At 41.8% G+C, this 25,336-nt stretch overlaps 1 protein-coding gene across 1 annotated transcript in view; it reads left to right on the forward strand.

The window, feature by feature from the left end:
* The window catches only part of FXYD6 (FXYD domain containing ion transport regulator 6), a 234,743-nt gene that overhangs the window by 115,975 nt on the left and 93,432 nt on the right, over positions 1-25,336 (forward strand). Inside the window, exon 6 of the mRNA XM_073601113.1 lies at positions 4,749-4,798. Coding sequence (XP_073457214.1) covers positions 4,749-4,798 — 50 coding nt within the window. The remainder of the gene's footprint in view (positions 1-4,748; positions 4,799-25,336) is intronic.

The following is a 25,336-nucleotide window of genomic DNA, read 5'->3' on the forward strand; positions in this document are numbered from 1 at the left end:
AGGGCTTGTGTAGGAGCCGCCGTCCCGCTTCCCCCATACCACCGTTTGCTGGTAGTTCACCCATCCTCCGGGGTTCCGGGCTTCTCCTCCCCCGTCCTCTCACCAGCCAGGCACACAACAGCGGCTCTCGATCCACTTGTCACAGCTGCCCACTAGACTGTTCACTGCCGCTGCCCCCCTCCGAGCACAAAGAGACGCCAGCCAACCCTCAGTCAGCCAGCTGAGCGATGAGCGCCTGGAGAGCAGCAAACACTAGATGTCAGCAGTTCATTCCGGGTAGGTCTGCATTTGTCAAAGGCATCAATAGATTCAGACACAGGAGCTCAGACTAACGTCTGCATGTTCGCTCAGGGAGGAGCCCTTGGATACTCACAGCCTCACCCACCTGTGTGTAATTTAATCTCAGTATAAATACAGCTGTTCTGTGAAGCCCTCAGAGGTTTGTTAGAGAACCTTAGTGAACAAACAGCAGCCAAGGAACACACCAGACAGGTCAGGGATAAAGTTTTGGAGAAGTTTAAAGAAGGGTTAGGTTATAAAAAATATCCCAAGCTTTGAACATCTCCCAGAGCACTGTTCAATCCATCATCTGAAAATATAAAGAGTATGGCACAACTGCAAACTTACAAGGCTAGGCAAGGAGAGCATTAATCAGAGAAGCAGCCAAGAGGCCCATAGCAACTCTAAAGGAGCTGCAGAGATCCACAGCTCAGGTGGGAGAATCTGTCCTTAGGACAACTATTAGTCATGCACTCCACAAATCTGGCCTTTATGGAAGAGTGGCAAGAAGAAAGCCATTGTTGAAAGAAAACCATAAGAAGTCCTGTTTGCAATTTGTGAGAAACCATGTGGGGGACACAGCAAACATGTGGAAGAAGGTGCTCTGGTCAGATGAGACCAAAATTGAACTTTTTTAGCCTAAAAGCAAAACACTATGTGTGGTGGAAAACATTGCACATCACCCTCAACACACCATCCCCACTGTGAAACATGGTGATGGCATCATCATGTTGTTGGGACAAGGAAGCTGGTCAGAGTTGATTGGAAGATAGATGGAGCCAAATACAGGACAATCTAATGCCATGTACACACGAGCTGACTTTCGACGAACTGAACTCTGAAGGACTTTTTGACGGAGTTCCGACGCAACAGACTTGCCTACACATGATCACACCAAAGTCCGATCGTTTTGAACGTGATGACGTATGGCCGGACTAGAATACGGAAGTTCATAGCCAGTAGCCAATAGCTGCCCTAGCATCGGTTTTCGTCCGTCGGACTAGCATACAGACAAACTGATTTTTCGACCGGACTCGAATCCGTCAGAAAGATTTGAAACATGTTCTAAATCTAAAGTCCGTCTGATTTTTAGACAGCAAAGGTCCGATGAAGCCCACACACGATCGAATTGTCTGGCGGATTTGTTTCGTCGGACCTTTGTTGTCGAGTCCACTCATGTGTACACGGCATTAGAAGAAAACCTGTGAGTCTGAAAGACTTGAGTTAAGACTAGGAAAGAGGTACACCTTCTAGCAGGACAACAACCCTAAACATACAGCCAGAGCTGCAATGGAATGGTTTAGATAAAAGCATATTCATGTGTTAGAATGACCCAGTCAAGGTCCAGACCTAAATCCAATTGAGAATCTGTGGCAAGATTTGAAAATTGCTGTTTAGATGCTCTCCACCCAAACTCTCGGTGGAGCTGCTGGTTAAAGCGTGCTTGTTACCTTCACTCTCCTTCCCTCTGTTTTACCGACACCGGGTCTAGGGTTCCATTGAGTTTACCTCTGGACGATACAAGCACCAACACTTGAATACGTTTTCAATGCTTTATTAAACGATTTACTAAGGAAGTAGCAGGAAAGAGGCAGAAGGGAAACCGCAGAAGAAACTCAAATATCTTCTTGTAAGATTCTTGACAAATGTCCTGGTAGAATTTGGATATTACAATAGAATGCGCTCCCCTCGTGGGACACACTCTTTGCTCGCCTGGATAGGCCTCTCTCACTTGCCTAGCAGCCAGTACGTAGCACAAACAAAAGTCTCTGCCACAGACTGGTTTGGGATAAACCTGTACTATCCTCTGCCACAGGATGTATTGGTTTTCTGCAATGAATGTCAGTCACAGTGCTTGAACCTTTAAGCCAACCCGGCCAACACTATGCTGTATAGTTACTTTTAGGATACGTCCTCCAACCGAGTCACCAGGCCCCTCTCCAGACCAGCACTCTGCGTGATCCTTCCATGACGGGTCCTCCCCTGGGATCTCCTCGGTTGTCCAGCTTCTTCCCTTCTGGATAGACAGCTCAGGACCATTCCTCGGCTGCTGTGGTAGGCCCCAGACAAGCTTCTGGGCCCACCCCTGCGCCGCAGCGGTGTGGGCCTCCGGAACAAGGGACCACGAGATTGCTCTCTAACGCATACCTGTCGGCCAGGAGGGCCAGCAGGTGGCTGTAAAATGAACCCCACAATATGGCGTCTGTCCCATAAATACCCTTGCCCAGAATGCAACTCGGAGGACCACCTCCACCGAGTTGTCTCTGGGACAGAAGAGCATCCATACGCTTCGACACGTTGCCTTTCCAACACTGACCAGTGATAACAGCGACACCCACTGGTCAGTATGGAAACACACGCAACGTCAGCCAAGCTGGAACAGAGGCAAAACTAACCTATTTAACGAACAAGTTACTAAATTTACCTAACATATGGTAGATCGCAAATCTATCAGCGCTACATATATATATATATATATATATATATATATATATACACATTCCTAAAGTATTCCGACCCTCTTTACTTTTTCAGTTTTGTTATGTTGCAGCCTGAAACTACAGTTGTCTAAATTCTTTTTTTTTTTCTCATTAATCTACACTCAGTACCTAATAATGACAAAGTGAAAACAGCATTTTAGAAATATCTGATTTTTTTAATTATGGCCAAAAAGCTCAATTTTGGTCTCATCACTCCAAGTGACTTTGTGCCAGATGGTTTGAGGCTTGTCTCTATGCTGACTGGCATATTGAAAGTGGGATACCTTGTGACATTTGCGTAGTAATGGCTTTCTTCTGACAACTCGACAATGCAACCTATATTTCTTCTAGTGCCTCCTTATTGTGTATCTTGAAACATCCACACCACATGTTTTCAGAGAGTCCTGTATTTCAGCTGAAGTTATTTGTGGGTTTTTCTTTGCATCCCGAACAATTTTCCTGGCAGTTGTGGCTGAAATCTTAGTTGGTCTACCTGACCGTGGTTTGGTTTCAACAGAACCCCTCATTTTCCATTTCTTGATTACAGTATGACTTGGGGTATGACTTGACAAGCTTTCCACACTTGGATTGGAGGTTTTTCTGTCATTTTTCTTTGCAAATCTTCCCAAGCTCAGTCAGGTTGGATGGGGACCGTTGGTGTACAGCCATTTTTAAATTTCTCCAGAGATGCTCAATAGGGTTCAAGTCAGGGCTATGGCTGGACCACTCTAGGACATTCACAGAGTTGTCCCCTAAGCCACTTATGTTTTGGCTTTAAAATTGTTGTCATGTTGGAAGGTGAACGTTCTGCCCATTCTGATGTCCTGAGCACTGTGGAACAGGTTTTCATTGCGGATATCTCTGTACTTTGCTCCATTCAGCTTCTCCTCAACCCTGGCTAGTCTCCCAGTCCCTGCTGCTGAAAAACCTCCCCACAGCATGAAGCTGACACCACCATGCTTCACTGTTGATGGTATTGGGCAGGTGATGAGCGGTACCTAGTTTCCTCAGGACATAACATTCATAATTGAGGCCAAAATGTTCAATCTTGGTTTCATCAGACCAGAGAATTTTGTTCCTCACAGCCCTTCAGGTGCTTTTTTGCAAACTCCAAGTGGGCTTTGCGTGTTTTGCACTGAGCAGAGGCTTCCGTCTAGGCACTCTGCCATAAAGTCCAGAGCAATGGAGGGCTGCAGTGATGGTTGTCCTTCTGGAACTGGTCTCATCTTCACACAGGATCTCTGGAGCATAGTCAGAGTGAGTGACCATCGGGTTCTTGGTCACCTCTGTCACTAAGGCCCTTGTCCCCCCAATTGCTCAGTTTGGCTGGGTAACCAGCTCTTTGAAAAGTCCTGGTTGTGCCAAACTTCTTCCATTTGAGAATTATAAAGGCGACTGTGCCCTTGGGAACCTTCAGATCTGTGCCTTGCAATGATCCTGTCTCTGAGCTCTGTGGGCAGTTCCTTTGTCCTCATGGCTTTGCTCTGATACAGTATCAATTGTTAACTGTGAGGCCTTGTCCAATCAATTTAATTTACCACAAGTGGACTCCAATCAAGGTGTAGGAACATCTCAGCAACAATCAAGGGAAATGAGAGGCTCCTGAGCTAAATTTCAAATGTTGCTACACAGGGTCTGAATACTTATGCCAATGTGATATTTCAGTTTTTTTCATTTTTTTTACATTGGCAAACATTTCTAAAATTCTGTTTTCAGTTTGTCATTATGGGGTGCTAAGTGTAGATTAATGAGAAAAAAAATGAATTGAAACAACTGTAGTATCAGGATGCAACATAACAAAAATGGAAAAAATGAAGGGGGTGTGAACACTTTATGAATGATCTGTATATTTCAATCCCAAGTTCATATGTTTCCAGGAGATGTGAGTAACATCATCGTACCCCACCACTGCCTTTTAAACCTTTTTTTCAACTTGCAACCTTGGTTATCTTACATATTTATTTATTTTTTAATCTGTCTTCTCTATAGGGCTCCAGGAGACGAAGAAGCTCAGGCTGAAAACCTTATTGCCTCAAAAGGTGATTAAAAACTAAATACATTCATTAAAGGTACTTCTTGTATCTCCAAACTGACATGTTTTTGTCTTTTTTTTTTTCTTCAGCTCGAGGATCTCAAAAAGCAGAGAACTAGGAAGGCAATTGTGTTTTTTTACATTGTAAATGTGTAAGAATCTACTATTTTTTTATCCCAACAAACATCTTTAGCACAAGTGATTATGTAAATAGGATGCTGAATGAAGATTTATGTATGAGTAAAAGAAAATACAGGATTTGGCCTTTACCCCTTCTGGTTTGTATTTTAACATTCTCCTGCATTAAAGTGGAGTTCTGCTCCTTTTTCTGTTTATTGAAAGTCAGCAGCTACAAAAACACACACTCACCTGTCCCGCAGTCCAGCGATGCGGACGCCCGAAGCCTCAGTTCTCTCCCCCACCTCTCTCCGGTGCCGACATCACTGGTGTGGACACCTGGCTGTGACAGCTTGCGGTTTCACAGCCGGGTGTGCACTGCGCAAATGCGCAAGTCGCCCTGTGTGTCACGAATGGCCGAGCAATCTTCTGGGACCTGTGACGTGTCCCAGAAAATTGCAGGGAGGGAGGGGGAGAGGAGGAGTTGCCTAGGTGGCACGAGCAGAAGTGGGAGCTGGGTACCTGTCAAAACTAGGTACCCCCTCCCCCCCCCCCAAAAAAAAATGACATGCCAAACGTGGCATGTGAGGGGGTTAGGAGTCCTTAAAGCGCAGGTTCCACTTTTGGGTGGAACTCCGCCTTAACCCCTCTTTCCCTTGAGAACCAGCCGGCAACACTTTGTGCAGCTGATGGTTCTCAATCCCAGCTGTCAGCCAGGGTACAGATGATCTGTAACTAGTCAGAGTGATTTCTAATCATGTGACCATTATGTTACTCTGTCATAGGGATCACATTCAGGCTGAGGCTTCCATTTTACTAAAAAAATAACCATCAACCTGAACATTGACATTTTCTGGCTGGTATTCATCTTCAGTGCCATGGATTTAATAGTTCAACTGCCAGATACAATTGCACTATTTAAAAATATAAAAAATAAATAAAAAATAGCCCAATAATGGAATCAAAAATTAAAATGTTTCAATTGTCAGCTTGTAAGAAAAACAAAGCATTTTTGGAATTAAAACTGTTTAATAAACTATGTTGGACTTAAAGGCTTTCAGTGGCTTCAGGACTACTCATACAGTGTCTGCAAAAAAAGCTGGTAGCACTTTTTACTACACTGAGAAGCCAACACTTTTTATCTTTGATAAAATTAACTTAAACCCATAAATCAATGTATATAAATCTTAACATCAAAAACTGTAGTCATAGTTTTGCCCCATAAGATCATGGTAGGCTCATTATTTTGTAATGAAGGCTTTTTTTTTTTTTAATTTTTGACCGGGTACTCCTGCCAGTATTAGCCCTTTTTGCCATAGGGTGACTGCATTAAAGAGTATGTAAGGAAAAAACCTTTTTCTTTTCGTTTTGGATAGCATATGGAAAGGTTTTATTCTTGGCTAGTTTGCATATGCTGTGTCTCCACTGGTGAAATTCACCTCTCTCTTATTTATCTTGGTGACCATTATCACTGAGAATGGTAATGGGGGGGGGGATAAATGTTTGAGGTCTCAGAGCAGGAGGTGAGTAGAAATATAAGAAGTGAAGAAAAATTTCCCCATTGGGGCACAGAGGAAAAAATTACTTGACAAGAGTTTTTAAGTCTTCCCTACTCTGTCCAAAAAAATAGAAATTTTGACTGTAGATACACTTTTAAATTGTATACACCAAAAAATCTTGCGCTAGCCAGATAGGAATAGTGTAAAAAATATATATATAACAAATCAAATGAAAGTCTTGCTGCTAGAGACTTCCACATCAAGATCTTTAATACAAAAAAGTGCTGCGCAACAAAAAAATACAAAACTATTATGTATACGTGCAACAGAATTATACACATATACTGTATGTGTGTGCATATACATATATATATATATATATATATATATATATATATATATATATATATATATATATATTTATATTTATATATATAAATATATATATATATATATATATATATATATATATATATATATATATATATATATATATATATATATATATATATATATATATATATATAACACAAAAAGCTTTTCTTTCACTCATGGTTAGTGTTTGGTTGAAGCCAGTTATTATCAGTCAACTGTCAAATGACCCCGATGAAAAGTTTACATACCCTAGTTCTTAATATCGTGTATTACCCCCTTTAACATCAATGACAGCTTGAAGTCTTTTGTGGTATTTGTGGGTGAGGCTCTTTATCTTCTCAGATGGTAAAGCTGCCCATTCCTCTTGGCAAAAAGCCTCCAGTTCCTGTAAATTCTTGGGCTGTCTTGCATGAACTGTACATTTGAGATCTCCCCAGAGTGGCTCAATGATATTGAGGTCAGGAGACAAAGATGGCCACTCCAAAACCTTCACTTTATTCTTCTGTAGCCAGTGACAGGTCGACTTGGCCTTGTGTTCTGGATCATTGTCATGTTGGAATGTCCAAGTATGTCCCATGCGCGGCTTCCTGGCTGATGAATGCAAATGTTCCTCCAGTATTTTTTGATAACATACTGCATTCATCTTGCCATCAATTTTGACCAAATTTCCTGTGCCTTTGTAGCTCACACATCCCCAAAACATCAGCGATCCACCTCCGTGTTTCACAGTAGGAATGGTGTACCTTTCATCATATGCCTCGTTGACTCCTCTCCAAATTTTTTTCTTTGCATCCCAAACAATTTTCCTGGCAGTTGTGGCTAAAATTTTAGTTGGTCTACCTGACCATGGTTTGGTTTCAACAGAACCTCTCATTTTCCACTTCTTGATTACAGTTTGAACACTACTGATTGGCATTCTCATTTCCTTGGATATCTTTTTATATCCCTTTCCTGTTTTATACAGTTCAACTACCCTTTTCCTGCAGATCCTTTGACAATTCTTTTGCTTTCCCCATGACTCAGAATCCAGAAACGTCAGTGCAGCACTGGATGAAAGATGCAAGGGTCTGTCAGGAGTCCATAAACTCATTGACCTTTTATACACACACACTAATTACAAGAAAACAGATCACAGGTGAGGATGGTTACCTTTAATAGCCATTTAAACCCCTTTGTGTCAACTTGTGTGCATGTTATCAGGCCCAAATCCCCAGGGTATGTAAACTTTTGATCAGAGTCATTTGGGTAGTTTCTGTTCTGATTATGATTTAAAAAGAGTAAACACACTTGATTGATAATAAATGGCTTCCGCCAAACATTAACCATCAGTGAAAGAAAAGTTTTTGTTATCATTCATATTCTCTGAAAAATGGCCAAGAAATCATAAATTCTGCCAGGGTATGTAAACTTATGAGCACAACTGTATATATGTGCAACAAAAAGAGTGGTGAAATCTAATAAAACCATGACACCACTAAAGGAAGTGCAAAAAAATATATTTAGCCTGGGTTCACATTGATGCAATGCAGACACCGCATGTGATTCACACAGGAATTACACCGCATTCCTGTGCATATCACCTGCGATATCTGAGCGGTGCGATTTCAGCCATACATTTTGTATGGCTGAAATCGCATCGCATCCGCAGCAAAATGGTGCAGGACCTTTTTTTTTCCGCACCTGAATGTGAACACCCATGCAATGCAATTGTGGCAATTGCACTGCGTTTTGCAATCTGTTTCAGGGTGTCGTTAATCTAACATTGACACCCACATCAGATTGCATTGACACTGTGTAATTGCAATGTGGTGTAGAAAACACACAGTATTCACTTTGTTTCCCACTTCGCATAAGTGTGAACCAGGGCTTAAAGTCCTTTTCAAATTTTATTCAACTGTTATGAATATTCCAATACTGCAAACAAAGTGTCCACATAATGTGTATAACATGCGTTTCGTCACATGATAGGATCCTATGAAGATGTCATTCATCATGTGACTAAATGCGTCAGCGGCGGGGCTACGTGACATCATCACACCAGAAGTTTGCGGTCGGCCATCTTTCTTTCTGAATTTTGAATGGATGGTTATCCTTAAGGGGGCAATTTGTACATATATGAAAAAGGATAATATTCTTGTGCACTGATTTCAGTACACCTTGATTGTGATTAGTATTCCTTTATGTTTATATGTCAGAGAGCTTTTTAAATTCCTTCACCCTATTGAATTGGTGGCTCAATGTATTATTGAGTGGATGCTAAAACTGGTGTTTTTCTGGTGAAGAGCTGAATGGCTATGTCCCAGTTTGCTGGGGAAGCTTGATTTTTTTTTTGTTTAATTATTTTTTATTGAAAGAAATAGACAGAATATAAAAAGCATACTTTGCTCAATATGTCAAATAACAGCCATTTCACATATAAGAGTAGCTGGAAAAACACATAACATGTATAGTGACAAGTAATAGCATACTTCTTCATATAACATCACAGTAAAATAAAGAGAAAAGAGAGGGAAAGGGAGAAGAAAAAAGAACAAAAAGGAAGAAGTAAAGAGGAGGAAGGAGAGGTGAGGAGGTGGGCTGGGGAGGGGGGGGGGGGGTAAATGAGGGAAGGAGGGGAGGGGTGTGAGTCTGTCTAGGTCCATAGTCCCAGAAACATTGGTACTAAGATCTATAAATACCTCACTCAGGATGAGACATAATATCAGCATATGCGGTAGTATGTTTGAAGGCAAACCAACAGGACCACATTTTTTTAGCAAGGTCCGATTTGTTTTTTAAAGTAAAGGTTATGTCTTCCATATAGTAAACCTTATCCACTTTCATTATCCATTTACGCAATGTTGGAATGGAAGATTTTTTTCCATATAGAGGAATGAGTGCCTTTGCAGCATTAAGTAAGTGTGGAGTGATTGATCTTTTATATGGTCCGATTGGTTTACCTGAGCAATGGAACAAGACATACCACGGGTCACTGGGAACCTCCCACCCTTGTATCTCTTTAATCCAGTGTAAAATGTTCAGCCAAAATGGGTGCATCAAGGGACAGAATCACCAAATATGGGCGTGAGTCGCCCTTTCTCCACATCCCCTCCAACACAATGGGGAGGTCTGTGGGAAAAACTTCTGTAAGATAACTGGCGTGTAATGCCACCTTGTTAAAAGTTTATAGTTCACTTCTGCAAGCCTAGATGCTCTGGAGGATGTGTGGGCTAGGGTAAGGATGTCGGACTTTTGTTTTGGTTGTAGTGAAATTTGAAGGTCCTCTTCCCAGTTGTGTATAAACGTTGGTAAGGACGGAGAGAGTAATTTAATCAAAGACTGATAAAAGTATGACACTGGTTTCTCCACTGGTTGATCCTCTGAGAAAGCACCTTCCAAAGGAGATAGTTCCGAGAGAGATCTCAGAGGTTTCGGAAGAGAGTGTACAAACACTGCTAATTGTCTGTATCTCCATTGATCCATTGGAGTGATGTTAGAGTTGGGGAGTAACGTAGACAGGGGGAGTATCCCTGATGCGTTGGTAACATGATGAAGTAGGGTGCGAGGACCTAGGTTCCATGTTCGCATCCCAGGGTCAGTTTTTCCAGGTGGAAAGTAGTTATGTCCAGACAGGGGAAGGAGTGGAGAGTTATATGACCACTTAAACAGTTTGCAAAGTGAGTCCCACAGCATGAGAGTGGAGCGAGACAACGGGGATGTAGTTTTGGATACATTTCTATATTTCCCCGCAATCCAAATTTGTGAAGAGAGGTCCGTGCCGCTGAGATCCATTTCCAGAGATACCCATTTTTTGGAGTCACTTTGATATTTCCAGTCCGATATTCTTGTTAACACAGCTGCTCTGAAATAAGACCTAAGGTCTGGGAGGGCAAGGCCTGCATCTCTCTTGGATCTAATAATAAGAGATCTAGACAGTCTAGGTCTACGTCTATTCCAAACGTATCTACTGATAACAGAGTTAAGTCGTTTAAAAAAGCCTAAGGGTATGCCATATGGTATCATCTGAAATAAAAATAGCACCCTTGGCAGAATATTCATTTTTACAACTCCAATTCTACCCAACCATGAATGGGCGGACTGGGACCACCTCTGAAGCTCGGACCTAATCGTGTTTAAGAGTGGGATGTAATTTGTACGGAATAATGAGGTCAGATTTGGAGTGAGGAAGATGCCTAGATACTTCATTCTCCTCTCCTGCCAGCTAAAGGGGAAGGCCTGTTTCAATTGTGATACCGTAGGGTTGGGGATGGAAATATTTAGGATATCTGATTTAGACATGTTGATTTTGAAATTCGATACCTTGCTAAATTGTGAAAGTTCTGACAATAGGTTAGGTAGGGTTATCAGTGGTTGTTGTACATAGAATAGTATGTCATCTGCATATGCAGCATACTTGTGTTCAGACTCACCTACAACTATCCCGTGAATACTTGGGTTTTGCCTGACGATAGAGAGGAAGGGTTCTAATGAAAGGGCAAATAGAATCGGGGATAAGGGACAGCCCTGTCTCGTACCATTGTGTAGAGTGAAGGAGTCACTTAGTGAACCATTGATACGTAATTGTGCTGTAGGATGTTTATAAAGCGCGGAAATTTGAGCTATCAGAGATGGCCCTATGCCCATATGAGTTAACGTGGATATTAGGAACTCCCAGTCCACCCTATCAAACGCCTTTTCCGCGTCAGTCGAAAGAAGGAGGGTGGACTGGGAGGATCCATGAACATGTGAAATAAGTAGAAGAGATCTAAGCGCATTGTCTCTCGCTTCCCTGCCTGGGATGAAACCTATATGGACAGAATCGATCAGCGCAAACCTTGTAACCTAACTCTAAGCTGCTAAAGTACTGAGGGTAAATATATCAAATCCCACAAACAGAAATAAAGAAAAAAGCAGTACAGCGCATAAGGAGATCTAAACTAAAAGAATCATTAATTGTCCATGATCCTACGTGTCTGGATCGTGACGTCACCCGCGCTCCGCTCGTCTATTCGATGTGGATCATCCATCTTCACATGCTGTTGTCCACTGGGGTACAGTGCGATGTTTGTAAGTGTGTTTTTTATCTATTTTTGAATAAAAGATCTTGAGTGATTTACAGAAAGCAATAGATCTCCTTTATATATTTTTACATGTCATGACTGCAAGAGTATCTGTTGTTGAAGTTTGACCGGGATCTGCATATACCATCTCCTGTCTTTATCCCTATGAGGGAACTGCTGATTTGACCTGAGTGATTTATTCAGGGGTCCATCTGTTGAGGTGAGCGGCTTGTGCTACCGAAGGTGGAGGTCCATTTCACCACAGTCACCCTACAAGCTATTGCATGTCACGATTTTCACTGGAGGAATTGCTGAATTTTATCCGGAACTAGCTTTTATATGGACAATTAATGATTCTTTTAGTTTAGATCTCCTTATGCGATGTACTGCTTTTTTCTTTATTTCTGGGATGAAACCTGTCTGATCCTTAGAAAGCCATGGTGGTATTAGGGGAAGAAGTCTGTTGGCAATGGCCTTAGCGTACAATTTAGCGTCAATATTGAGTAATGAAATGGGGCGGTAACTTCCGCAATTAGTGGGGTCTTTACCTGGTTTGGGGATAACTGTGATGTGTGCATGAGTGGTCTCTGGTCGGAGGTCACCACCTGCGGAAATCGTGTTAGCATAAGCTGACAAGTGAGGTAACAGTATGTCTGTAAAAGAGTGGTAGTAGGCTACCGTAAATCCATACGGACCCGGTGCCTTACCTGTAGCCATGGATTTTAGGGCAACACGAAGTTCCGAGGCGGTGATAGTTACATAGTTACATAGTTACATAGTAGGTGAGGTTGAAAAAAGACACAAGTCCATCAAGTCCAACCTATGTGTGTGATTATGTGTCAGTATTGCATTGTATATCCCTGTATGTTGTGGTCATTCAGGTGCTTATCTAATAGTTTCTTGAAGCTATCAATGCTCCCCGCTGAGACCACCGCCTGTGGAAGGGAATTCCACATCCTTGCCGCTCTTACAGTAAAGAACCCTCTACGTAGTTTAAGATTAAACCTCTTTTCTTCTAATTTTAATGAGTGGCCACGAGTCTTGGTAAACTCTCTTCTGCGAAAAAGTTTTATCCCTATTGAGGGGTCACCAGTCCGGTATTTGTAAATTGAAATCATATCCCCTCTCAGTTCAGTGCTCGCAACCTTTCCTCATAACTAATATCCTCCAGACCCTTTATTAGCTTTGTTGCCCTTCTTTGTACTCGCTCCATTTCCAGTACATCCTTCCTGAGGACTGGTGCCCAGAACTGGACCGCATACTCTAGGTGCGGCCGGACCAGAGTCTTGTAGAGTGGGAGAATTATCGTTTTATCTCTGGAGTTGATCCCCCTTTTAATGCATGCCAATATTCTGTTTGATTTGTTAGCAGCAGCTTGGCATTGCCTGCCATTGCTGAGCCTATCATCTACTAGGACCCCAGGTCCTTTTCCATCCTAGATTCCCCCAGAGGTTCTCCCCCCAGTGTATAGATTGCATTCATATTTTTGCCACCCAAATGCATTATTTTACATTTTTCTACATTGAACCTCATTTGCCATGTAGTCGCCCACCCCATTAATTTGTTCAGGTCTTTTTGCAAGGTTTCCACGTCCTGCGGAGAAGTTATTGCCCTGCTTAGCTTAGTATCGTCTGCAAATACAGAGATTGAACTGCTTATCCCATCCTCCAGATCGTTTATGAACAAATTAAATAGGATTGGTCCCAGCACAGAACCTTGGGGAACCCCACTACCCACCCCTGACCATTCTGAGTACTCCCCATTTATCACCACCCTCTGAACACGCCCTTGTAGCCAGTTTTCAATCCATGTACTCACCCTATGGTCCATGCCAACCGACCTTATTTTGTACAGTAAACGTTTATGGGGAACTGTGTCAAATGCTTTTGCAAAATCCAGATACACCACGTCTACAGGCCTTCCTTTATCTAGATGGCAACTCACCTCCTCATAGAAGGTTAATAGATTGGTTTGGCAAGAACGATTCTTCATGAATCCATGCTGATTACTGCTAATGATATCGTTTGTATTACTGAAATCCTGTATATAGTCCCTTATCATCCCCTCCAAGAGTTTACATACTATCGATGTTAGGCTAACTGGTCTGTAATTCCCAGGGATGTATTTTGGGCCCTTTTTAAATATAGGAGCTACATTGGCTTTTCTCCAATCAGCTGGTACCATTCCAGTCAGTAGACTATCTGTAAAAATTAGGAACAACGGTCTGGCAATCACTTGACTGAGTTCCCTAAGTGCCCTCGGATGCAAGCCATCTGGTCCCGGTGATTTATTAATGTTAAGTTTCTCAAGTCTAATTTTAATTCCGTCCTCTGTTAACCATGGAGGTGCTTCCTGTGTTGTGTTATGAGGATAAACACTGCAGTTTTGGTTACTGAAGCCCCCCGATTCACTTGTGAAGACTGAGGAGAAGAATAAATTCAATACCTTCGCCATCTCCCCATCCTTTGTAACCAGATGTCCTTCCTCATTCTTTATGGGGCCAATATGGTCTGTCCTCCCTTTTTTACTGTTTACATACTTAAAGAATTTCTTGGGATTTTTTTTGCTCTCCTCCGCTATGTGTCTTTCATGTTCTATCTTAGCTGTCCTAATTGCACCTTTACATATCCTGTTGCATTCTTTATAAAGTCTGAATGCTGAGGATGATCCCTCAACCTTGTATTTTTTGAAGGCCTTCTCCTTTGCTTTTATATGCATTTTTACATTGGAGTTAAGCCATCCAGGACTTTTGTTCGCTCTTTTAAATTTATTACCCAATGGGATACATTGGCTAATGCCCTTATTTAATATGCTCTTAAAGCAAACCCATCTCTCCTCCGTATTCTTTGTTTCTAATATTTTATCCCAGTGATCTCCCCCTCCAATGAATTAAGAATGTCAGGAGATAGTCTAGGTAAGTTAGCCCTGTGTAAGTAATCTGCAAAAAGTTTCTTCCTCTCCTCCTTATCTTTAATCAGGGGTTGAACCCGATATAAGTTCTGATAGAACTCTCTAAATTCCTTCGCTATATTAGGGGTGTCATGATACTGTATAAAGTGGATGAAGAGTTTTTAATTTTAGCTATGAAAGAGGAAGCCTTTTTCTTTTGCAGTGACCTAGCTAGCAGACGGCCCGGCCTATCTCCCCACTCGTGGAAACATTGCGCCACTATGCGTGTCTTTTGTTTATGCTCTAGATGAAAGAGTGATTTCAGTTCCTCTCTCTTTGTGGTCAAGGTGTGAAAAACAGAAATCAATTGGCTGGCTTTATGTTGTTGTTCGAGTAATTTGATTTCACTAAGTAGTTTGTTCTGTTGAAATGTACATTCCTTTTTTTTCCTGGCTCCCAATTCTATTAGTTTACCTCGTATGTGGGCTTTGTGTGCCTCCCAAAGTATCCCTTTAGATATGTCAGGTTGAGCATTCTCTTAAAAGTACAGGGTTAGTTCCTTACCAATAGCTTGTTTATCTATTTCCTCAGCAAGAAGTTCTTCATTAAGTTTCCAATTAGTGGATCTAAAGGGAAGGGATGGGACTTTGATAGTGATCTTAATTGGAGAATGATCTGAGAGGGGCGAGGTTTCAATTGAGGACCCCGTCAGTAAAGGTAAATGATAGTGGTCAATAAAAAAGAAATCTATTCTAGAATAGGTCTGATAAACCTGAGAGTAGTGTGTGAAGTCTCTTACCCTAGGATGCATAATCCTCCAGGTATCCATTAATTGTGCATCATGTAGGTTTTTCCGAATAAACCGAAGACGCGTATGGGGAATGCTAGAGGTCCCCCTGGAAGTGTCAATGACAGGTTCCAGGGGTGTGTTAAAGTCCCCGGCAAGGAGAATGCATCCATGAGAAAAGTCCCTCAATTTCTTAAGTGTGGATGAAATAAAGCCCGCCTGATTACTGTTAGGTGAATATAGAGTTGCCAAAGTACAGGGCATACTGCCCAGGGTGCCTTTGAGAAACAAGTATCGACCTAGTGGGTCACTTAGCATGGAATCTAATGTAAATGCAAAGCCTCTACGGAACCCAATGGCCACACCTTTTGCCTTGTGTACATCCGAAAGACTATAATACCACGTGGGATAGTGATGTGAACATAGCTTTACCTTCGTGGTAAGTGTAAGATGGGTCTCCTGCAGGAAAATCACATCCCCCTGCAAGCGACTCAACTCTCTATATAGGTTATGTCTTTTCCCAGGAGCATATAACCCCCGTACATTAATAGAAATTAAATTTACCTTAGCCATGGGTGCCGGAATAGGCCATGCATGCGTACATATATCCTAGGAGGTGGACCTGAGACAGAGGATAAAGGGATGGGGTAGGGAGAACGGTGAGAATAGGGAGGAAGGGAAAGAGGATAAAGAGAAAAATAGTGAGGAGAGAAAAGGAAAAATCAATAACATGAACAGAACAATATTCACCTTTCACCACTAGGGTGGTGAGTACTAGTGCACGCATAATACTGCCGTGCAAAAACAGGATGTGCATGAGGCCCAGCACCCCCACATCCGCACCCCACCTGGGGGCAGGGACACGTGGGCACAGGGCGCCATGACTCCCATTCAAAAAAGGGTAGGGACGCTCCAGCATTCAGATACAGACACCTAGATTCAAATGTGAACCATCTGAATGCCCCGGCGCCGACACTCCGTGTCATAAAAAGTAACAACACCAATTTGCGAACCTTGCGAAGGTAAAACCACTTTAAACAGGAAACTGTATGAAACTTTAACTTGCAGATATAAGTTGCCTAGCCATTATTTTCAACCTGGGGTAAGAGGCAATGTGCGCCAAACCTAAGGCAATAAAATAAAGTTAGTAACTAAAAGGTATTTGCTCCATGTTAACAAACCATTACGTAGATGGATTGGTACGGATGAGATTGTTAAGTCTTGCCTTCCAAAGCCAGCATATGAGAAACTGAGCAGTGTTACTGCAAACAAGGTATCTATGCAATTTATTGAGAGGATCCGGTTAAAGATGTGCGCTGTTTGCAGCCCACCTTCTGCCATTTTGGTTCAGAATTAGGGCGGGATGCCTTCCTGCCAGCCCGGGAGATCTGGTATTGATATGTTCATGTCCAGGCAAAACTTTTCCAGGTCTTCTGGGAATCGAAGGACAGCCGTTTTACCATCCCTGCTAGCAATGAGGGCGGCTGGGAAGCCCCATCTGTAATTAATGGAGGCATCTTTAAGTTTTTCAGTGAGGGGACGCAGGGCCCTACATCTCTCAAGGGTTTCCCAGGCCAGGTCCAGAAAGAAAGAGAGGCTAGCACCGTCGAAATCTAGTGAGGGAGATTCCCTGGCCTTTTTCATGATTAATTCTTTTTCAGGGTAGTGGTGGACTCTGCAAATTATGTCTCTCGGGACATCAGAGGAAAGATTGCGTGGTCGGAGGGCTCGGTGAGCACGGTCAATTTGCAATGGGTGGTCTGCCGGTCGACCGAGGAGGCCATTAAAAATACCCCGGATGGAGGGGAGTAGATCATCATCTCCTGTCGCCTCAGGGAGACCCCGAATACTAATGTTGTTTCGTCTATTGCGATTTTCCTGATCCTCTAATTTGTATAGTGCCATCCTGTGTGCAAAAGCAAGTTGGCGATTAGAGGCCTGCAAAGCTCTGATGGCGATCGCATGGCGATCTAGACGTTGCTCTGTCCCCTCTACCCTCCCCAGTACCTGTGAAAGATCTGACCGGACCACCGAGACCTCCTTCCTGATAGCTCGCTCGAGACCCATCAGCATGGACGCCAAATCAGTCTTGGTGGGTAAGTCACTCACCGAGGTAGCGACTCCCGAACGTGTGTGCGTGCTCTCCTCGTCTTCCAAGCGGATGAGACAGGAGAGCGGCGTCTGGGTTCCGGCCTAGTGTGGGAGGCGGAGCTTGTGCGCGGGGTCACGCTGCGAGGCGAGCGGCCTAGGCCGTCAATGTCTTCCATGTCCTCCGGTTCTGTAGACAAGAACCTCTTGATTGAGCCCACCGAAGTACCCTTCTTAGGTAGGGATTTACCGGATCGTTTCCTCATATTTCGCTGTACAAACGAGATGTTGTTTGTGTAATAAAAGGCGATTTACAGAGTGTCGGCGCCGGAGCTCCGGAGACACGCGTCTGCTCTACAGCATGCTGAAACCACGCCCCCGGGGGAAGCTTGATTTGACCTTACCATAGTGTGGGTCTTAATTTGAGGTAAGCGGCAGCATTAAAAGGTGGTGGAACACTGCGGTGGAGCATGAAGATTTCCTTACATTGAAGCACTCATGCTATACACAATATGTGGACACTTTGTGTGCAGTATTGGAATATTCACAACAGGCGTTAAATAAGATTTGAAGAACTTTAAATATATTTTTTTGTACTTCCTTTGGTGGTGTCACGGTTTTTATTAGAATTTACCACTTTTTGTCACACATATATGTTTGCATGTACGATATATATAATTATATATTATAATTCTTTTTTACATATACATTAATTTTGTATTTGTTGGTTGCGCAGCACTTTTTTCTATTATACACTTTTAAATTGTGTTTTTTTTTTTGTCAGAAAAAGAGGATGAACTAGGAGAAGTAAATAGTGCCTGCAAGATAAACATTTTATTTATGGAAAAAAAAAATTGTAACCGAAATCCAAGATTCATTAGATTTTCATTATGGGTAATAGTAATAAATGTAATCACTGCTATCTTGTAAAATATTTAGTGTGAGAGTAAAAACTAAGAAATTACAGTAATGTATTACACAAAACATTTGCACTAAAATCATAGAAAAATAGGATAATTTGCAATCATCCCTAAATTAATAACATGTCTTTACAGCAATGGAATGTTACAGGAAAGATTATATAAAAATATATAATAGCAGACATATTGATGGTTGTGTACACATATTAATATTGTCGTATCTTTTTTTTTTTTTTAGCACCCCAGGGATTAACAGAGAACAAACTACGCAAAAAATAAACAGATGCTTCACTTACAATCAACCATTGATGCTCCAGGCCTGCCATACTATGTCTATGTCATGGGTTATAACGTCATTGTCCTATATACAGATTATTTCCCTTAGTGGTAGATAGTCTTCTCCTGTAATATGTCAGCATTATTTGGCGTGTTTATACACTAGGAGGGGTGGAACACAGGAATATATTTTCCTTGGCCACTACTTGGCCTCTCTTCTGGTAGTATGCTGCATTACAGTTATATAAATATATATCACAAATGAATGCAACCATTTTCTTATCTGCAGTCTTTTATCCCTTTGCAAAATGTAACCTTTATTGTTCATGGGTGTGTGAAATGGTGTCTAAATCTATGGGATGTCACGTTGCCCATATCTGAATTGTGTTTGTGCCTTTAAATGTTATTGTTAGCAAATATTGTGTTTCCACAGTATTGTGGAGCCACACACTAAGTGTAATATTCATTATATATCTACACACTGTGTAATAGATGAGTGTAGATAACTGGGTTCAATACAGTGCTGATAAAAGTCATAAAGCACTGCATGTATCCTATGCAGAGTAAAGTGCACCTGGTTCAAATGTATTATTTAAGTATTTAATATATATAATATATATTAAATATATATATATATATATATATATATATATATATATATGTACAGCACTTAGAGGAAATAAGTAAATAACAAGTAAAGATAGATATTTTCTCTAAAAGGAAGTGCTGTGTCTATATATATATATATATATATATATATATATATATATATATATATATATATATATATATATATATATATATGTATATATATATATATATATATATATATATGTATATATATATATATATATATATATATATATATATATATGTATATATATATATATATATAGACACAGCACTTCCTTTTAGAGGAAATAATAAGTAAAGATAGTCAGGGTTGGTAAGATCTGCTTCAGACGGCCTACTTCTTTTTAAAGCCTAACTTTTTCAAGCCTAACTTAAGCCACAGCTATTTTCATTGTTTTTAATAATCACATTAAAATTCTACTTTTGTTTACCACTTAAGGAGCTCTCCTGAGCTATTCATATAAGAACAATGGGGATCTGCTTGTATGGCTCCTCACTGCATCAGAATGGGGTCTGTGATCGACACTACTGTAGTTGTGGTGTTGTGCCTCTGTCCCCTCATTTTGCAGTGTATCCACAAAGCACAGAACAAATTGTCATCACTGTGCTGTACTTTGTGAATGGCACAGCAGAGACAGGGAGCAGAGGCACAACACCAAAATCAGTGTTGATCAATGACACTATTCTGCTGAAGTGGGGAGCCGGAAATGTGACTCTCCGCTGCACATATCAGAATAGCTTAGTGGCACTGAGAGTTCCTAAATTTGTAATTTTGTTGAGTGTTAATCTTGCTATTATAAATTAAAAAAAAAAAAAAACATAAAAAAAGCTGTGCTTGGAGTTGAGCTTTTACAGACCTATGTAACACTAGCGATCCTGTTGTTGGCGAGAAATCACAAGGCATCACCAACAAAAGAATTTCCAATGTGAAATCAGCCTAAAGCTGGATTTATATTATTGTGGTCTGTTGCAGTGAGTAAATGGTTTTGTGCTAAGGCAGTTTATTTAAGAATTGGATGCAACAGACCAAAAAACACGCACAACCCTTTTTGGAGAAACACAGTGTGCATGTGTGTTATTCTCTGACGTGCGTTTTCATTGGTTGCTATTGCATAGTGTGGTGGGTGGCATTCACAATGAATGGTACAGCAACATACCATGGTACACATGTTGTGTTGCAGTGACACATTTTATAGATTGTTAGTGCAATGCACAAGTTAGAATGGTCCTTTAACCAATATGATCTTTATGAATGTCACCTAAGACAAATAAAATCATTTGTATACATTGGCAGAGGCCCACATTAAATAGATAAGGGAGTTTCTCCAAATATTTCCATATACAGATCAATTAATGGCAGATGAGGCCTAAACTGACTTCCCAAATAGTTGGCTATCTTACAGCCTTATTTAATAGAGAATTCCTTTTATTAAGTGCTAACGCTTAAGTGCAATAACCTATACCAACAAATCAGAATTCATCTTACTGCTCAGACAAAAACTAGATGGATTTTGATTGGTTATGGCGGGTTACAAATCTATTGAATCTGTTTACAAATCTGTTTATCTGTAATTCCATACTTTGAAACTTTCTATGGATCTAGAAGCTGTTAGAAAAAGAGTACCAGCGCTGAAAGAAAGCAGAGGCATGTACGAGTATATTTATAAAGCCTGTGTCATTTCCCCACCCAAATTGCTGTGCCCTTATTCTCCAGTTCTCTACCTGAGTGTCCCCTGTGCAGATGTGTTTTTGTAGCATACCGATCTCGCTGTGATTCCAGGGCACCCCCAAGGCCCTTCTCTAATTTGAGCGCTGACTCTTTTTTTATCGTGTGTATATTTAGTGATGTTTAACCAATGTGAAATAAACTTGTATTTCTAATCCTCCACAGCCTAAAGACAATTACTTTTTCAGTTCTTGAAGTTGCCTTAGAACTTAGAATAAAATGTGTGAATTCCGGTGTACTCTCCCCATGACACTTTCCTATAACTCTTTCTAATCATCATTTAACTACTGTCTACATCTACTGCTGGCCCATATAACCTCTCCTTTGTTTAACCATAGCCTATAAATTCTATTGTTTCCTCATTTAGAATGTGTTATAGGTGATGGGCCCCATAATATCATACAAAGAGAGGTAACGCTTACAGGTCAAAATGTAGCTTTCAAAAGACTACGGCAGCTTATAACTGTGTAGGTAAGTACGCAGGTGCTCATGTGTGTGTTTTTCTTCTGATGTATGGGTTTCCTGATTTTGGATGTCACACTCTCTGACTTACCAAAGCTGAAGAAGGATTTATCTGGACTCTACGCACCCAACAAGACAACAATATAAAAAAAAAGAAAAAGGAAACCATGCCATGAACAGTTCTACAAGGCACCTGTACAATACAACAAAACAATGAGAGGTCCAATTATTTCTGTACCCAAGGCTAGGGGGGCCTTAACTAAAGGCAGTACTAGAAGCCAAAAGGTCCTAGTGTCTCTACAAAACCCCTCCCACTGGCCTGTGTTGTACTAAACATTGGGGCTCAGAGTTCAGTGCTGGACTGCTCAGGTGTATTTGTATCCCATGGTAAAGGGCTTAACTCTCCAAACTATGTCCCAAGTCAGGGTGGCGCTGTTCCTTTAAGAAGAGATTAGGGAGGCTGTAGCCTTTGGCCTCTCACCTACTGACCATACTGTCAGTTATAAGGCTTCCTCATGCTATCTGATGACCAGCACCTGTGACGTTGGCAGTGACTGTGGACTCAGTAGCGAGAATCTCTCACAAAACCAGTGATGCGCCTCTCCTCCAGCTTGCTGGATTTCTCTGACAGCCGTGGCCTCTATGCAAACGCAGCAGTGAAGTCCCCCTCTGACACCATGGCAAGCTCTGACAACAGCAGTACTTCATCTTCCTTTTCCTCCTCTCTGCATAATACTGTCCTCTTGGGACTTGTAGTCCTGTACAGTTTTTTATTTAACAGATGCTGTCTCCTGGGAACTACATACCTCAGTTCCATGAGGTTCCCAGTTGTCTTTCCCTTTTCCATGGGTGGCATCTTCCTCTCACAGGCTGCCTGCAGCCAATCAGTATCCTCTGTATCCTGGGTGGTGGGCAGGACTCTCCCCTAGTATCTGTGGCTGCAATTACAGCCCTATCACAGTACCTGTGTCCTCTCTCTCCCCCTCTCCCCATATGGCCACTTCTCTGCTCACTGGTGGCTGGGGGAAAGGTGACAGTTACAGGTGGCTTGCAGCACTAGTGACTGGGCTACACATAAATAGGGTGAAACACATGGTGGCTATAAATTGTCACTTTTTCTTTATGGTTTGCACATATATTTGCACGTTTTTGTTTTTATTTGGATTGTTACCCTATGCTAAAGCCTTGAAAAGTGGTGAAACAAGTTGGCTTTATTGTATGAAGGTTAGCACATCACATGAGAGATGTATTGCTCCAAGCTATGTTGAAAAATTGAGACAGAGGGAGAGTGCAGGGCAAGTTAATGGTGATAGGGAATAAAGCCATGCTAGATCTGTTTCTTTAGGAAAGATTGAAAAACTAAAATAAAAGGCAGTATAGGGGAAATATATAGTAATCCTGTATGTTTTAATGGCCATGCAAAATCAAACACTGGAAGAAAGTATTGGACAGAAATAATGGCTCTATTAGATGTAAAATATTCTACCTCATATCTGGTTCAAAAATAATAAAATGGACAGGTACAAATCAAAAGATAACACAGAACAGTGGACACATACCCATTGATAATTTACATTAGACCAGGTCCTGAGATACTGAAGTGGATCTATGGAAAAAAAAATACATTTCCTAATTGTACATTATGAGAAACAGGAATAGTATTCAGGTACATTGGGTTATGCTGCTTTCCCACTCCAAATATATACCTCAGTTTTTTTTACTGGCATCCTTAGGATAAGACTTCTCTTCCCTGTTCTGGGACAAACAAAATCATTTTACTTTTTATCAAGAATGTTTCTTTGACCAAGACACTTGGAAGAAGCGTTGAGCCAGGCAGGAAATGAGGTCAATAGGATAGCCAGATTCAGCAGCGAGCGGGCAGCAGGGTACCAGGACTTCAGACAGTAGCAAGGTCAGGAGTAAGCCAAGATCAGGAACCAATAAGCAGGAATGTAAACAGAGTCCAAAGCCAGGTCAGCAACAGATAACAAGCAGGATTCAAGCAGGGTATCAGGAAACAGCTGAAGACCAGTCAGCATTGAGCAGGAGTCAGGGCATCTTTTAAATAGGTCGTCTGGCACCAATTGGGATTTTGGACGTGCTCCCACGAGTGCACGCATTCCTTTGCACATTAGCGCATATGGGAATCTGTGGTCGCCGGTGCGCGTGCAACCAATGAATTACGGCAGTTCTCTTACACCATCATGCAGCGAGGGGTGGCCCCTACTTGTCAGAATGGAGGGACATCTGCTGGCCTTTGCAGCCACCTTGTCCCAGGATATTTCATACGTTTGGGTCCAGCATGGGGTACCAGGGCTACGAGCTAGAATTCTGTTTTCTGCCATTTTCTGTCTCTGTTGTCACATCTTCCACCATCCCCACAAAGACTTGCTCTGACAAAGCTCTGTTTCCAGGGGTTGTAACCCTGATTGTGGAACAGGAAGGATTCCAAGGTGTTCTATTCAAACCTGTTCACTGTTTGCAAATCCAGTCAGAGCATTCACTCAATCCTGGAACTGATGCTTCTCAACATCTTCCTCCAGGTACAGGAGTTCTGTTTGGAATCTACCAGGTCGGACATTGCTCCCTATGCCTAGGAGACCTACCTGACCTCTGTGGACATTTAGGATGCCTAATTGCATGTCCCCATCTTTCAGGTACTCTAACACTGCCTGTATTTTGCAGTGGGCTTGCAACTTTACAAATTTTTTGCCCTCACGCCTGTAAGCAGGTTGCCTATTTCAGCCCAGTTAGGTGCTGCCCCAGTCGGGAGGGAAGGAGTAAATTATGTTTCCCGGGTCTTTCTTGGTGGGTTTCTGGGGTCCAACCCACTGGTCCTGTGTGAATATAAAAGGGACAGGGGTCTGGATCCCGGATGAATAGTGAGTCCTAAAGTCCTTGACTGCCATTGCCGGAGTCCTGCTAGCCTGCTGAAATGCTGGGACTGGAGTGCCAACTAATATACATCTGTCTTCAAGATCCTCCGACTGCCTACAGGGATTGCTGGAACCTGCTGTCCATCCTGAAGATGCCAATCTTGGATACTACCCCCATGAAAAACATTTTTTTTTCAAATGTTTTTTTTTTTTATTTTTTTAAGATTTTTCATGCTATTTTTTATTTTAGGGTGGCCCTCCACTTTAAGCAAAGTTTTTAAAACCTTGTCTTTGCCTGGTTTGAAATTACTTAAGTGGTGTAATGCAATTAACCGGCACATATAGTCAACAGCTCGGGTCACTAAGCACATTGGGATATGAAGATAACGGTACAAGAGTTAATACAGTGTGAAGATACGAGTGGTTGCCAAGGGTAACAAAGGTTTCTCTAGCAGCCTGTTGTAAGCGTTTACATGTGCCAGGAGTGAGGTAGCAGTGATATGCTGGACAGATGGCGAAAGCATTGACTTTGCGTGTCCCTCCTAAATTTGTTGGTGTATTGAAAAAGCTTGTTAGAGATCAGTCATCTGTGCAAGTAAAGGTACCACATTTGTAAGGCAATGACCCTAACCAAAGTTCCTAGCGTAGCCCAGAAGAACTCACCCCAGGGCCCTTGCTTGGATCCCAATAAGGAGAAGAACATGGAGAGAGTGCCACCCACCTGCCCCCTATGTGCCCACTTCCCATGCATAGGAGTTACATCATTCAGGCCTGGTCAATTAAAATGACCAAAGATCCTGATCCTGGTTAGAAGATGTTGGCGTCGATGATGGAGCTTGCAGAGGTCATATCACTGGA

Source organism: Aquarana catesbeiana, linkage group LG10 (assembly GCF_042186555.1).
Source record: "Aquarana catesbeiana isolate 2022-GZ linkage group LG10, ASM4218655v1, whole genome shotgun sequence".
In the NCBI taxonomy this organism is placed as follows: Eukaryota; Metazoa; Chordata; class Amphibia; order Anura; family Ranidae; genus Aquarana; species Aquarana catesbeiana.